This window comes from Mycteria americana, chromosome 1, assembly GCF_035582795.1.
Source record: "Mycteria americana isolate JAX WOST 10 ecotype Jacksonville Zoo and Gardens chromosome 1, USCA_MyAme_1.0, whole genome shotgun sequence".
Lineage (NCBI taxonomy): Eukaryota > Metazoa > Chordata > Aves > Ciconiiformes > Ciconiidae > Mycteria > Mycteria americana.
The window spans coordinates 97,107,754-97,124,960 of NC_134365.1; the positions used below are offsets into that span (position 1 = coordinate 97,107,754).

General features: G+C 35.0%; 1 protein-coding gene across 1 annotated transcript in view; it reads right to left on the reverse strand.

Annotated features, from left to right (window-relative positions):
* The window catches only part of ABI3BP (ABI family member 3 binding protein), a 167,817-nt gene that overhangs the window by 36,084 nt on the left and 114,526 nt on the right, over nucleotides 1-17,207 (reverse strand). Inside the window, 12 exon segments of the mRNA XM_075514216.1 lie at nucleotides 1,779-1,874; nucleotides 7,437-7,511; nucleotides 7,823-7,888; nucleotides 9,022-9,096; nucleotides 9,580-9,654; nucleotides 11,277-11,351; nucleotides 11,851-11,925; nucleotides 12,583-12,657; nucleotides 14,190-14,264; nucleotides 14,976-15,050; nucleotides 15,611-15,658; nucleotides 16,339-16,413. Coding sequence (XP_075370331.1) covers nucleotides 1,779-1,874; nucleotides 7,437-7,511; nucleotides 7,823-7,888; nucleotides 9,022-9,096; nucleotides 9,580-9,654; nucleotides 11,277-11,351; nucleotides 11,851-11,925; nucleotides 12,583-12,657; nucleotides 14,190-14,264; nucleotides 14,976-15,050; nucleotides 15,611-15,658; nucleotides 16,339-16,413 — 885 coding nt within the window.

Below are 17,207 nucleotides of genomic sequence, written 5' to 3' on the forward strand. Positions count from 1 at the left end.
AGAAATGGAGAGAGACTTTTTACCAGGGGCTGTAGTGACAGGACAAGGGGTAATAGTTTTAAACTAAAAGAGGGCAGATTTAGATTAAATATAAGGAAGAAATTCTTTACTATTAGGGTAGTGAGACACTGGAACAGGTTGCCTAGAGAAGTTGTGGATGCCCCTTTTCTGGAAGTGTTCAAGGCCAGGTTGGATGGGGCTTTGAGCAGCCTGATCTAGTGAAAGACGTCCCTGCCCATGGCAGCGTGGGTGGAACTATTTGATCTTTAAAGGTTCCTTCCAACCCAAAACAGTCTATGATTCTATGATTCTATAATTCTGAATTTTGATACACATATTAAGTTCTCATGAAGAGAGCTGAGATCACAGAAGTATACAAGAAAATTATGAAACAGTAGTAGCTATTTTCACAACCATACCCAACTGTCTTTTATGACTACAGTTCAAGGTATTGGCTTACTTCAAAGCTCTAAAAGCTTAACTTTAAAAACCTAATGTCATAAGATGAGTAAAAGCAGATGTAGATGTTCCTTCAAATCCATGTGCCTAAAAAAAATTCCAGTCTGCAAATCACAAGCTGGATTTACTTAAGTACACACCACTGCCTGGCATTCAGTAACAAAAATGCAGCGCACCATCCTTGTTTTCAGTTTACAGTCTGCATCCAGCTACTGCTAATAGTATATCACACTGGACTTAATCTTTGCAAAGTACAATCTTCAGACTGAATAAACTTTAAAAAGATAAAACATCAGAACTCATCTGTCAAGATAGGCTCTTGTCTTTGTGCAGATAAATTAGGTGCAAAGGAAATTCAGCAGGGATTAGGAGCAAACAGCAGTTTATAAATTAGTTAGAGGCATATCTTTGTATTTGTGTTTTAAAATCTAATAACATGTTTTCAAAGGAAAATCTAACTAAAAAGAGCAGCTGCAGATGAATAGTAAATCCAAGGGTAAAACAAAAAATATTTTATTTTCAGTCAGTTTTTATGCCAGTAAAAAAGCACAGCTAAAACAAGCTCTATTCCTGGTTATGCTTATGAAACAAAGAAATTATCTACATTATCTACATGTAAGGGTGTTTACATGTTTGTATGTATGCTTGTGTCTATACATGTGGCATACAAACACACTCTATACTACAACTTTTCAGTTGAAACAGAAAATTCCTAAGCAGCTGACTAGAAAAAAGTGAAATACAAAAAGTCTATTTTTAAAGGCCTATTTGGGGAAGCATTTTTTCAGTAAAAACACTTTGATTGTTTTGAAAACATGATTGCAAGACTTGCAAGAAAAGTAAAACTGCTAAGCCCGGTATAGCATATGTAAAAAAACTTGTAACCTTATTTACTCCACATTGTTATTTTGCTTCAAGCCTAATGTTCTAATTTTTCCAACAGTCCTAACATTCAACAAAGCTTTCTCATAAATGGGAGGACAATTTGGTTATGCGTTCACCTTATTCTCCCTTGCTATGTAGAAACTATTAGTATGAAAAAAATCAGTGCTTACAGTATTGCGGCTGTTTGATCATACAGATACAACACTGGTGGTGGTAATTTTCAATATATGGCATACATTAGTGACTAAGTAGTGACCATGAAATATTCTTATTTTTATCTCTTTTAGTAGCATCCTGAAGCCAAGAGAAGGTGTATTGATGAGGATGACTAAGAATTATTTTCTCTTCTTAGTGGAGGTGGTTTTTGTGTAGGAAAGGCAGCGTTTTTATTTTTTGTAACTATTTACTATATTGTCTTCTTTTATTAACCTTACCAGAAATTGGCTTTTCCCAGGTATCGCTATATTCCAAAGGTTTTTCCACCTCCATGCCAATTTGTCTGGCAATATCCTCAGGTGTATATACATCATCTGTGAAACAAAGGAAATGAAATAACTATCTACAGTGCAGTACCAAGTCATGGAATACTTGTATATTGCATATGTTTAAACTCTAACTAATATTAAGTGCAAACTAGCATATATGGCCCACATATGTTTTTACCAATAACTTAGTGATATTTGTTATCTTCCTATTCAAGTAAGTAGAAAGTGATCTGCGTCTAGAGAGTCTGCGATTTAATTTTAAACATTAATTGAAAAAAATATCTTTGGAAAGAGAGAATTAATAAGATTAAGAGATAACAGATGAGTTAAACCAAGATTATATGTGGAAAGATGAGTACAGAGAACATTTTAGTTTTTCAGTATATAGAATAAAATGTCTACTGATTTTTGCAAAGGGCCAAGTTCTCCTCCTTCCCAAAAGAAGATCTTCAGTTATCCTCCATATTGAATGGCTAGAGCAATTCTGAAACAAACTTATACCATATTTGGAGTACTGGAGGCAAAGTGTACATAAAATTCAGTTTGTATATAAAAAAGAAAGTCCTACTTAAAAGTTATATAAACACATTTTTAAAAACCTGAAGTAAATGGCATTAAAAAGATCAACACAACTACTCCTGGTACAGAACAACTTTTTCACATGCTGATATTTATAGGACAGACAGACTGTTAAATTAGTATGCTTTCCCTATACAAAATAAGTATATTTACTTTATAAAATCTCTATATATGGTAGAGTGAGAAGATGCATTGCAATTTCACCATGTTTGTGGGGAAAAAAAAAAATCACTCTTTCTCATGACATAAGAAAAAAACCCTGAAAGTTAATGTATTTAAAAAAAAAAAAATCTCAAAATTAAATTAATTATCAAATTCCAACCCTATTCCAACGTGATCTAAACATTTCAACCAAAGATTTAATAGCTTTATAATCTGGTTCTCAGTTTGTTTTGAGATTAGACTAGTATTTTAACAACATGAAGCAGATAATTTTTCAATTATTTTACTATTTGGCCATTCTTGCTAGGCATACCATAGGAATCCACAGTCCATAGCATGGACGCGTTAAATGATTTACTTAAGATTAAAGTAATGAGACTTGTAGTAAGCTGGGAACAGGACACAGGTCACCTGGTTCCTGTGACTAAAATTTCTAAATACATCATGTGGTTTTATATAACTGCAATTTGTCTTCAGGTAACTAAAGTGGTTAATTAGATCTTCAGATATACAAACTGCCAGAGTGCTAATCAATGTTTCACATGAATGGTGTTCAAGGAAGAAGAGGCATGAGAAGACCAGCACCAGCTTTAAAAAGAAAAATAATCTTGTACACCATGGGTCATAGTCAGAGTATATTTAGTTTCTTAGCTTCATCTCACAATAAACACATCAACAAAACATAATAGCACATTGACTAAATCACAGTAAATCACCCAAGTATCCATTACAAGTCTAATTTAGTTTTGCATCTTACAGTGTCTACAGGAAAGCCTACCTCTGTCCTGCTCCTTACAATCTAATTTAGAATCACAATCTTTTCTGAGTTATATCAGCTAGGAATGAACAAAATATTGTATACATTCTAGATGGAAGAAGTAATTTTTTTTTTTTTTTTTTCAGAAACTTGCACTGCTTTTCTGTCATTAGTAAAGTAGTAATGAAAAATAAGTCAAAGTTTCAGGGGAAAAGCTGATCAAACCACAAGACTTCCCTGTTGACAAAATCTCCTTTTTGAATGTTTCAATGCACTTTAAAGTTACATAAAAGTTTGTGTTTTCCCACAAGGTACCTGCACTATCAAACAGCTTGCTGTATTTATCATAGCATTTGCCTTATGCTAGCTAATGTAACTTGCTTATTATAAGCATTTTGACTTACCACATTCCTCCAAACTTTTAACAGAACTGAGAATAGATGTATTACTTGCATGTGTGTTTGTGTCTTCTTTTATTTCTGTGTTTTTTCCTGGAAATATTCATGGGATCTGGAACACCTTAAAACTAACCACTGCATCTTTAATAGCAGGAATACCATTAGAAGGGTGGATCATTTTAAGAGAAGAACTGGAAGAAGTGCCCTTGATAAAACAAACTAAAATACCTTAATACTCGAGGTCCTCTAGAACTTGGCTATACACCCACAGTTTCAAAAATAAAAAGAAAATAGAACAAAAAGTTAATGGCCATTATAATGAAAACCAACTATCTCTCTCTTTCACAAGGGAAATGGAAATGTTGCTCAAAGTTTGTTTGCTGAAGGTTGTCTGGAAGCTTAATAGATCAGGAGCAGTTTTTAAATGGTTAGGATTAAATAAAAAAATAACTGAGTAAGATAAGTTACATACACTAAGACAAATATGAAAAGCCATCTCAATAAAATGAAATTCCAGAGAAAATTGCTAAAACATGGTAGAAAACTAAAAGGAATGGGGAGGCAATCCCTGCCTCTTTCCCACGGTCAAGTTTGCCACCTGGCACTACAGCTAGCCAGGAGACTGAAAAGCCTGCCAGGAAACCAGCCACAATCCCATGTGCTGCCGCTGGAAAAAAACACATTCCACTGCTTATCAACCGGGCCCTGCGGCTGCCCAGCACACTCTGCATGAAACATCTTTGCACTGATACTAAGGAGCACGATCAGGAAGAAGAACTGGAGTACATTCAACAGCAGTACCAGCCCAGCAAGGAATTAAAAGATCCAAACTGGTCTTCAAACAACAGAGTATCCATGGCTCTTCAGTAAATGTGCTCTTCTTCAGAGAAAGAAAAAATGATGTAATGTCTAAAGCTAAGCCTGAAAACTTATTGTTCCTTACAGTCCCATTAAGGATTCTGATCAGCTTAGATCAGAAGTTAAGGATTCTGATAACCACAGAAAATAACATATCATTTTCATACTGGAAGAAATAAACTTCCCCACCCGCAAAAATCTTAAAATGTTATAATTTCTCTAAGATATCACCTACTGAAAAATAAGTGTTTTTTTCTTTGCTCAGCTGGTAAGATTTAGGGTCTAAGATGGGTATCTTAAAATGTTATAATTTCTCTAAGATATCACCTACTGAAAAATAAACTTTTTTGTCTTTGCTCAGCTGGTAAGATTTAGGGTTCCAGGTAAGTAGAGTTCTCTTTTCTAAGTCTCTTCTGCAGACTTAGGAATTCTTTTGCAATATGTAATTGCACATTGCTTGAGAGAGATATAGAAGATTTCTTTAATTGATTACCTGAACTCTCTTGTTGGGCGAAATGATTTTTGTGAGCACAGACACCTTGTAGGCTCAGACACTGCATTTGCCACAATACTGTGACATACCTGCTTTACAGAAGACTTGGGATTTCACTTATTGATCATCAAGGAAAGTACAGACTGAAAAATTGTGAAAAGCTGCAGTCCTCTCTCAACATGTCATGAATGTACAAAATTCATTGGTGATTTCTCTACACTTCTGAGAAGAAAGGTGCAGACTCACAGAAAGGTATCAATGAGTTGCTATGTCAGCAGGGTTGGAGACACAAAGCAATGGACAGTAGATAATAAATGCCAGCTCTTCCTTAGTACTTTGGACATCAGGTTTAACTTAAAGGGCTCACTTGGCAGGACACAAAATCTAGGTAACAGACATCTTCAGGATGTTTCTTTAACTTAGAGAAAAAAGACTTACATAATGAGCAATGGAAAATATTACTAGAAGTAGCATTTTCCAGAAGAATTCTAAAAGAGGGTACTTATTCACCTGTGAGTACACACAGTATGCACAGCAAGGTAATAGTCTTGTGACGATTTTCAAGTTCATCTACCACAATGAAGCTCTAGTTCTTCCTGGCAACTGGCACTACCAGAAAGACATGGAAATAATGGCGACTAGTGGGCACTCCAACAGGAGCGTTTAAAATAAGATTGCTTAAAACAATACTTTAGCAGTCACCTAAAACAGCATTAAGCACAATAAACTACATTTAACAATTTACATGTCTACTATTACGTTTATACTGCTGATTTACTTAGCATGCATTCTTTTTTTTTCTTCCTTTTAATCTACAAATACCTCTGCCAAGGTTACTACTATATGGGAGAAGGGAAAAGCTTAATATACTGTCTAACATAATTGTGTATTCGTGCCTAATTTCACAATGTGATTTCAAAAGCCACCTACTCCTGGAGACCTGTGTGCATTCTACCTATTTTGGTAATCAGACATTAGAAAGCTCACTTATAAGCAGACTGCCAACACAAGCGAAGAACAAAACTTTCTGACCCACAACTACTGCCATTGGTCATTTAATACTGTAACTGCCTCTGATGTCCTGGAATTCGATGGGCTCATTTCATTTACCAGAAGGATTGTGAAAGGCCAAAGACCACACACCTCCAATGAAGGCATCCACTCTGTATGTAATACAGAAGAGCATGTCATGTTCTAAACAGGCCATTTTTAATGCAATTTAAATATACGACCATCTCTTCTGAGGTTTTGCCATTTCTAAAAACATAGTGGGCTTCTCGAAATTATGTACAGGACTGAGTAGCTCAAATCATACTAAGGTTAACAACATGTATTAAATTGCCAAAGATACTTTGGAAATCCTAGTACAGAGAAACATTACACAGAGAATAAAAGGAATTTGTAGAGTAGATGGTATATTACTCGGGTTATCCTAACCTAGCTAGCACAGAGCAATAGTATGGGACAGTAGCACTGTTAGTAGTGGGTGAACAGCCAAAAGTTTGCTTTGAATATGTGTATTAGTTGCTTATTTATATTATTTATTACTCTAAACTTGCATCATTGATGAAGAATCCCAAAATTCTGTATTTAATTAACCAATGGCTGTATCAAAAAACACCTACAGTATTTATATTGACATAAGAAATTAATACTTTATTAAATAAAAAAAATGGATTCATTATGAATTAGCACTGACAACATTATTTTGATTGGATGGAAAAATCAAGTACAATTGAAAAAGTATAAATTATTTTTTCCCCAACCAAACCCATATTTTGAATAAATCTTTGTGGTTAGGGATATATGTTATCTGTGTCTGTAAGGATGTGTAAATTGAAGCGACAGTTCTCACCTTCGTCTATCATCCATCAACTTGGAAATTTCTTGGTGCTTAAGTATTCAAGCCTGAATACCGCATAGTCTGAATATTGCATAGTCTGAATATGAGTAGGTCCGACAAGAACACCCAACGTGCATAGATAGTAGCTAGCAAGACACCTGGCTTTAAGGCTTTCTTACCAAGCCTTCTGACTTGGACTTAAACAACTGGGTAACCCTTTTCAACAAAGTGTTTTCCAGTAATTATTCTGGACCTATCATCTAGAAAACATCAGTAAACAGTAGCCACATAATAATCTCTCTGTACGTTTACACTGACTGAATGTCAATATCATTTCATAATGACACTCAGGAATTATAAACCATGACCAGTAGCAGCAACTACATACAGTACTCTGAGGAATTAACTTCTATAATCAAACACAATGAAATATTTTGCAGGGCTCAAGATGATTTGAGGAAGTCACAGTCCTGTCTTTTACTGGTAAGTTAAAAAAACCCCAAAACTGCAGTTCTACCTGTTGTTGGCACAATCCACTTTGGCAGTCCAGGTGCTTTTGTTCTAGCTGGTGCTAGTGTGGTTCTACTAAGAGCTGTGAGAGAGTTTAAAAAGAAAAAAGAAAAAGAAGAAAAAAGAAAAAAAGTTCCGTGAGAAGAAAACCCAGCAGACTTTTATGTGATGCCAACAATGCCACATTAGAGAAGAAGAAGTAACACTTGCTGTGATGATACACACAGTTTTGGTTTCTTCTTTTCTGATTTGGAAAGGCTTTACCTCTAGACTGATTAATTGACAGAAAAATACCCCTTTTTCCCAGCAACACTTAAAATTCCACTGAGAATAGGTGAAATTAATTAATTAATTAAAATCCTCCCCATCCCAAATTGAATAAACAATTATTACCAGGTCTGGTCTGTGATTTATCGGATGGCTTTGGTCTTGCAGAAGTGAGACGTGTTTTATGAGGTGCTAAAAGAAATAAGGTTCAGTTTAAATGTTATATGTAAAAGGAACACCAATAGTGCAGTGTAATTTGCCAGAAAAAAGGTCCATGCACCAATGCGATACAGCAAAACGGACATAGGAGAATTCTATGAGTTCCAATCCAAAATGCACGCTGAAAATGCTAGTTTCTTTAGCGGTCAGACGACTCCATCATGCAGTCTGACCAGTTACATTCATGTTTAGGTTTAGGAAAAGATATAAAATATTTACAGCCAGTTACCCAACTGTATATGGATACAGAGTTAGCTCTGCAAGGTATCCATGGCCTTAAGACATTTAATTAGGTTCTGTAAAAAACAAACAAACAAAAAACCTCAAAATAAAACACCAAACTGAACCCCCCCAAATCAAGTATTCAGACAAAAACATGAAACATTAAAATACTGTCGAGAAAACAACTGGAAGCATTCAATGCAGACACTGTGTAGGGCTGCTGAAGCATAGTGTTATCACCAAGGTTAAAATCAGAAGCCTTCAACCTTTTCTTATTGTTGCCTTTCACTTGGCAAATAATTTTGATATTTTAGTTGTTACAGAATCTGGGTGAATCACACTGAAAACTGAAAGCATAAGCAGTAGTGACTGTCATCTCATGCCAAATTATCAACTTCTGTAACTCAAATTTTTAAATAGAGAGAGCTAGCTATTTGATATTCCAATCTAATAACCATTCTATCCACAACACTTAATCCAGCCTCTCTGAAGTGTCAGAGAAAATACTTATGCAGCAAAGAACATATTACTCATTTTTGACAGTTACATTTGGGAAAAGTTTAAACAGATTTATATTTAGTAAGGAAAAAGGTGGAAGTCAGTTACATGTATGTTTGCAACACTATACATCTGAGGATCCAATACACAGCACTAATACTGTTTAAAAGTTTCATATCATCTTTGAGGCAATCCTGATCAAACCTTGATTTTCAGAGCAATGAACAAAAAACATTTGATAAGGGGAAAAGTAAATTTTCATGTTATATATTTGAAATAGTTTTAAAGGTAATAACAAACAGACCATTAAAACCTTAAACCGTACTGATTTTACTTAAGATCTACAGACTCTCAATACAACAACTTAAGAAAATCCTAAAAATTACCTGTATTGAACCGTGGAATTTCAGTTGCTAGAGCAGTTTTGGGCTTGGGTGAAATCTGGTACGTTTCATTGGGAACTGAAAGTGGAGATATTACTGCTTATCAAATGCAAATAATTTCCTTTTAAACATAAGACATCACAGGTGGAAGGGAAATTCAAACTGTCTTTGTGCAGACCATAAACAATAAGAGTCAGTGCTGGAAACCGGGCTGAAAATCATGCTTTTATACAGATAAAAGACTTTTCAAGACTGGGAAGATATATATCATTAGTAAGTCAGACAAAAGAAGAAAAGACGATCAGGTAATGCCTCTTTATATGACTCCTCAGCCTTGTACATGAAGTACTTATTTCTAGAAAGAATTGCATGAAAGAAAAAATGGCTGGAAAATTAAAACCAGCAACATTTTGTACATGCACTGGAATGTGACTAACAAATGAACACGACATAAAGATATATTAAGGTATTTCTGTTGATGAAAGTGTAAGTTTAGCCGTATAGCAAAAGCAGAGAAAGTAAAGTTTTATGAAAAATAAACTGACATAATATTCTCATTACCCAAAGTCATTTTGGACCCATCAACAACATGAACTGTTATAAGGTTAATTGATCCCAGGTGTGTTGCCCTTGGAGCTACAAAAGATAAAACATTGTTTTGTGAGAAGTGAAATTAAAGAGGTTGGATTTCATTAAGGATCTGTGTCCTTTGTTTCTTAAAAATCTAGCTGCACATCTGCTAAGACAATTTGAACAGACCTGAGACAGACACACGTTCTGATTAGTCTGGATGTATTTTCATGCTGACAGCCAGACAGTGCAACTATTCTGCTGGGCACCCACCAACTTCAGAAATGCCCTAAAGGTGGAGTTCTGACAGTCTTTGGTCTTTCTCACACTGGGTGTACTAATTTGCATTTCCCTAAAAAATTTCTAAAAGCGTGTAGTAACGTATTTATCTTTCAGACGTTCTTCTCTCACTCAATTTTCATTGAATTTAGTGAAAGATGTCTAAGTTACTGGATGAAAAGGAGAGACTGACAGGCAGAGGCACACACTACATGTCTCTGTCTTCCAGAAATAAGGTTAAAATACGGAAGCTGGGAAGTAACCTACTTAGTAGCATAAAGGGCAGTGGCTAAATAGTGCCATTTGTTTTTAACAACTTTTGTAACAGTAGTTTATTTTGCATATACATCATTATAATGATTTAAGAATTAAAAGGAAAAGAATAAACCTATACATTCTGTTTTCTAAAATTCTTTGCCTAAAACTAACTTTGTAGCAGTACCAAAACATGACACTTGTTAACTATGACATGATTGGAAATGGCTCTTCTTCAACTGAGACTTAGAATCTAACTTGGTTACTTAACACAAAGCCTTTCATATTAAGGCCTTTAGAAAATAAATCTTTTTCCTAGACTGTTCAGTTTGATTTTCATAGTAATATATATGTACAGTTCTTGAATGAATAGGGTCTCTGCTTAAATTCTTTTTGGCTATATAAAAAGGGCTAGAAGTCTAAGCGAAAAAAAGAGCGGAATGATAAAACTATTCATTAACCTACTTACCTGAAACTAAAATATTATCAGTTTGGACATTAGATCAGAGAGTAAGAAAGATTAGCAGCTGCTCTTTCTTATAATCATGCTGTCACTCCTCCCCTAACAATTTTTTTTTCTCTTGTAACCTTCCTACCTAGTAATTTTTATGGAAATAGTTCACACCCAGTGTAAAGCTGAGGTATCATCATCCTTCATTATAATTATGCATCCCTAAATCTATTGTAGTTACTGCAAAAATCACTGATAGGAAGAAGGTACCTGTACTCTTAGCATCTAACCATCTTGGACTGAGATTCTCTAACCCCAGTTTCAAAAGCACTTGAGAAATTGAAGCAAATGTATTTAGGGTAATAAAATCCCACAAAAGAAAAGAACTTAGTGAAGCTGGCTAAAGCAGTATATTTTTATTAAAATTAATAGAGTTCCTCACATTTTTAATGGCTACTACCCACCAATTCAACAAACAAATGTTAAAAAACCAACCACCTTAACTTCTGTTCTCCATGGAAATTGATGCAATTCTTGGGCACTCTCTTTGATATAATTTATTAACATACTCTGAGCTGAACAATGATACTAATTTCTGTCCACATATCATGCATGTCACATGACTACAGTACTGAATGACAGCAGAAAATGTAACTAAGGCAGTGCCACAATACCACTTTTAAAGTTACAAACTTTGAATTACCAGGTTTAGTCTGTGGTACTTCTGGCCTGACAGATGTTTTGGGTTTGGAAGGAATGAGCAGTGTTTCTTTTGGAGCTGAAAGAAAAGGAAAAAGATTATTATTGTATTCTTCAGGAGTCATGATCCAATGCCTTATTTGGCCCACAGAAAATGCATGCCTCAAATGCCTGAAAAAAAGACAGTAACAATTCCATGGCTTTCTGGAACCTGAAACAAAGTGACTATCTAAAAAATAGAAAAGTTCTAGCACTGTGCTGTAGGATAACTTGAGTTAGTGGCTACAATTCTTGCTCTAAAAGAAAAATTAGACCACTGAATTTGGTTGGAGATCTGACAAATACTGGCTTCTGACCAGACATGAGATGTAGGCTATTTCTGCTTTACTTCTAGGACAGAACTGAGACTCATCTGAATTAAGAAATATGCATGTGTGTAAGCAGAATGCAGGATAGCGGAATGGTGTTATACAAAATACCAGCATGTTCTCTAGAAACCACCACAGCATGTTCTCTAGAAATTTCTCCATTGAAAAATTAAAAATACTTGCATCTTAACTTTAAGGAAACTTATTTACCCATTGTTGCCCTTGAATGCCCAGTGGTAGTAGAAGATTTTGTAATAATTGGTTGTGGAGTTGTCTGATGTATTGCTGTTAAGGAGAAAATGTGAAGAAACTTAGAATATTAAACTGTAATAGAAACAAAGTAGCATTTGCACTATTTCTAAAACTTTCAAAATGCCCCAAACTAAAGATTAGCAGACTATCTAAAAAATCAACTGCTGACAGATATAATTGTCTTTCTATTAACTTCTCCTATACATTCCTTCTATAACAAAAATGGGAAAAGACACAGCCCGCTGTAACTATTTTTAAGACTACTTTTGTTTCATTATAGCCCACAATGTCAGTTGCTAACTGCACAAGCACATTGCAAAGGAGTTCTGTTGCATTTTATAGATAAAAAAAAGTGCTCACAGAGAAGCATCTCTGATTACCAGGAAGTAATCAGAGAGAACTCGGTCTGTCTAGCCACTGAAATTTGTCAACACCCACATTACTACATTTTAATCATCATTTGCTATATGTAATAGAAAGGCTGAAAAACATTTTTGATGCTATACTACAAATCCTACTATTATTTTCAGTGTAGTTTTGGCATATTTTGGATTGACTGACTTAAGTGTAATGCATTTGTTTCAGCACAAAACCAGCTATGAATAATTCTGTTAAAAAGCACAAAACCCGAGGCTAAGGGAAAGAATGATTAAACACAAACACACAAAATAAAAAGAATGACTCCATTACCAGGTTTGGTGTGTGGCACTCTTGGTTTTTCAGATGTTTTTGGTTTGGTATGAATGAACTGTTTTTCAGTTGGAGCTGAAATAAAAACAAACAGCACCCAGAACAATGATTGAAAAAACACACTGCTTTCATAGTACACAAGGAACATAAGTACGATCTGATCTGTAATAAGGCAAATTATGTAAGGGTAAAGCTGAAAATTAATCAGTTGGAATTCCTGCAAAGAAAGGAAAAGAAATTAAATGGCTGCTGACACAAACAGATTTCCCCAAAATTATATACAAATTTGTAGCTTTGGATGAAGCAGTGAAGAATTTAGTCACAAACACCACACAGTAAAGTAACAGGACAAAAATAGATAGTAGTAGCCTATATCTTCCAAATCTGCCATACATGAGTATTTGAGGACAGGATCTCTTTTTCAGTGAACCCTTCATATCAGACTTGATTTATAAATTAACTTCTTTATTCTTATGTGGGAACTATTCAATCTTGTTATCTTCATATTATTTAGTTAAAAAATCCTTGCCATGTAGGAATCATTTACTGGAAAAGGTTATCTTAGCACTTGCTAGTCCATGATCCACACCAATGTGAGAGGTCCTCAAAATATCTGCCTTAGCCTGTGCATTCCTCATCCCCCTTGCTCTGAAGAACCATTTTCTGCATATGAATATTGCATCAGGTAGCCCCAGATGTGTATGACAGGGCATATAAACTTCATAAAGCTATGTAAAGAGATATCAAATGAATATTAACCTAAGTATCAATGCATACAGGGATATATATTAAAATAGAAATGTGATGAAAAGCATTTTTCATTTCCTATTCCTCAAAAAGAAAAAACATGCTTCGAAGATTATTAAATGGCTATTAATACTTCATTAATGATACCATTTCATTCTCAGAAAATCATGGTCAATGTCTGTCTCTGAACCTGGGGACAGAGAACTGATTATTAACAAAGATTGCTCAAGCAATACTCCTGCTGCCCAATACTGCTTGGATTCATTGGCCCTTATTTGGTCCACACATCTGACATTTAAGTTAAGAAGAAAGAATTCTCAGCTAATGTTTCATATATTTAAGCAAGTTTTCCCAACACGGATGACTAGAAGTTAGTAGCAGAGAAGATGGCTTTAAGAACTTGTATTTGATTTGGAGGGTCATATAGCTGGTCTGTTTTGGTATATGTTGTGCTATAGTTGATACCTTATCATTTTCTTGCAATTTTCTTCTGTAAAATTATACCATGAGGAGTGAAGCAGAAGAGTATTTTAGGATGACAGTATCCATACCTCAGATGCAGAAATTACAGGAATAACTACCTGCTCTTTAAATAAAGTCCCCTTTTACTGGAAAATGTATAACATGTGAAGGAATTGCATCATCCTGACTGGAAAGGCTAGAAGACAAGGAAAAGAACCTTCAAAAGTAAATGAGCTCATGCATTATTACCCTTATCAAGACCAAAGGGCAAGCAAGTATCTAGAAGCAGAGCAAAACTTCATTATTAGTTTTTAATATCATAGAATGAGCTCTCTCTAAGAGTATCTTCTCTAAAAAGAATGGAAAATAGAGTAATTATTTATGAGATACACAATTACCCAATATCGCCTTTGTTCTTTCAGGAATATGAGGAATCATAGTAGCATCTGGTTCATGGAAGGTTGGAATGATTTCTGTTTGAAAAAATGTCAATAAATGCTCAGAATAATGAAGAGACTCTCCCTTTCCCTCCTGCCCCCTTAAAAAAACCCTTCAGCACTATACTATATACAACAGGAAAGGGATGTTTTAAAACAGCACTGGGCATTTACCCTCAGAGATTTATGGTTACAGAGAGTTCAATTTTTTGTTTGTTTTTAACATCTAAATATTTTAAAAACAACAATAAACCCTTCAGTGAAATCACTGATTATCTTATACAGGTCAGTCAGATTTATGTCAGTCAATTAGGAGATGGGGAATCTCCTAATTGAAATACAACTGAAGGGAATCCTCAGTCTAATCTGAATAAAAATATGTATATAAAGGAAAAGCACTGCAACAGCTTTAAGAGGCTTCTCTCATAAGAGCTTCAAAAACACGGTGCAAACAACTGAAGTGTGTTGCTCAGATACAGGCTGTGAATAACTTTTTATCATCGATTTAAACATCCAGGTCACTACTATTTCTTCTTCTGGTAATAGCCACGTAATATAAAAAAGAAATCTTGAACTGTCATAGTTTCCATCAGTGGTATGACTTAACTGTAGCATCGCAGAGGTTTCTTAAGCTAGAATGATACCCAGGTAACAGCAAATGTACTGTTGACAACTCGCCCCACTGCCTGCCCTTAAAACAGTTGCTCAATTATCAACCGCAGCTTGACAAAAGACCAGATAATTTACCAGGCTTGCTGTGTGGAGCATCTGGGATGGGAGCTGCTTTAGGTTTAAAGGGAGTATGTTGTGGTTCTTTAGGAGCTGAAAGAAAAGACCTGTTTTAAGGGTTTATATTCTTCAGAAATTAGACAGGTTTATTGCACAGCCACTGCATGCCTCGTGCTTGCAAAGAAAAACAAGATCCTTACGTGAGAGACTGAAAAATTGAGTGTCAGACACGTACAGGAATGTAAAGAGAAAAGAAAGTCATGAGTGAAAACATGGGTGGAAAAATTGATCAAGTAAGCAAAATCTGGAGTCAAGCAACAAAAACTGAAAGAACACAGACAACTATAGTGGACATGTTTCCATCTGTATTTCAGAGCTCGTAACTGCAGTACCCATGGCATGCTTGTCTCCTACAAGTGTCAAAGGAATTACAATGTGTGTGAGAATGAAAGAAATTTTCTGTGAAGACAACAAAACAGCTAGGAACCTTTCAATACCTGGAACAGAGTAGAATTAAGTTCAACTAGTAGAAAAGAAAACAAATCAAAATCACAAACAGATGACGTGAAAAACAGACTAATGATATATAATCTTTGGTCCAAGGAGCAGCAGGGAAAAAAATAATTATGACTAGCCCAAGGTAACATCTTTACCTGTTGCGGTCTTTGGTTGTTCAACTGTAAATGCAGTAGGTGCCAAAACTTCATAAAAACAAGAACGTACACAGAATTAGCGATAAGTACAAGCAAAAGGGTAAAAATACTCCCTTTTACATGACTGATTTCTTTTCAAATTGCAACACATACTTAAATTTGTTCTTTTCTTTTTTAAAATTATTTATTGGTGGGATTAGTGAATATACACTCACTCAAAAGGCAAGTTCAACTAATGTTTTCAGAACCATCAGGAGTTACAGGGATTTGGCAGTTCACTAGTATGTAAATCCTTATTAGGTATATTTTTAAGGGTCAAATTCCATTACCAGGGCACACAAACATATGAGTGGTTTGAGTTACAGCTATTTAGTCATACATGAAGGCCCGCAAATATGTTTTTCTCTAAGCATCTTTTGCTAGGCACAGAAGAGATGCAATTTCTTCCAAGAACATTCTTATAATGTTTGTATGTTGTCTACCCTGCTATGCAGATTATTCATCAGTGACAGCTGTCATGTGGCTGAAAAGGATATACAACTCACCAAAACTCAGCCATTAAAAATACAAATCATCTCTATCTTCCTTTAAACACATATTTAATAATCATTAAAAAATCTATTTGTTTGTAATATGAAGAGATGTTAATCAGTGCTTGATTCATTGAGGAAAGACAACCCAAAAGAAATCCCAAATATTCAAGCACAGGGAAACAACAATGTATTTACCAGGTTTTGTGTGTGGTACATCTGGACTTGGTGATGCTCTGGGCTTGGAAGAGACTCGCCGACTTTCTTTTGGACCTGTGAAGATAAGCAAAGTTTTGAGCATGTTATTGAGGATGATGATTCAACATAAGTCTTTTGATTTTCCTGACAGGAGATTCATTTTCTGCAAAGAAATTTTCTAGGAAGTATTTCTTGCATTTGAAAATAATCACAAAGAGATCTCCTGTCAATGCAATCAATATTATGTTAGTGCAGAGACTAAAGACAAAGTGTCTGTTACAGTGCAGTGTTGGATTAACTCTCCACTCCTCTCAGCTCTATCAAACAGAGCTTTCTACAGAGTAAACTGCTCTAGTTCTAACAGTTCCCCTAGTTGTGCTTCTCAAGTGTTTCATATTCCAAAAATCTGCTGCTCATTTAAATCAACTTTGCATTAAAAAAAATCTCCAGCAAAGTAGTAAAAGCAGAAGAAACGTGGAAATTTACCACTAATTTTCAAATGGACAGAACTATTTCCAAAGTTTTGGGAACAGGAAAGTACTGTAATTTTACACTTGCAAATGAGTAACTAGAAAATACAAATACCTCTGTCACATTGTATGGAAATTAAGATGCAAATTTTCCTATGTGCAAGGGCTTAAGATGAGTGTTAACCCCCACATCCCTACCATTATACAAGTTATTGACATGTATAAATATCTAGTTGATTATCTTATTCTATGATAGCTATATAGCAAAATTTGATTATGACAGTGAAACAGAGCCTATTCAATGAGTATCTGTGTACCTTCAGAGAACTCATCAATTTTGACAATTTTCAAACTGATAAAGCTTTCATGCACTAAAGGGCAAAATATTGATAAGCTTAC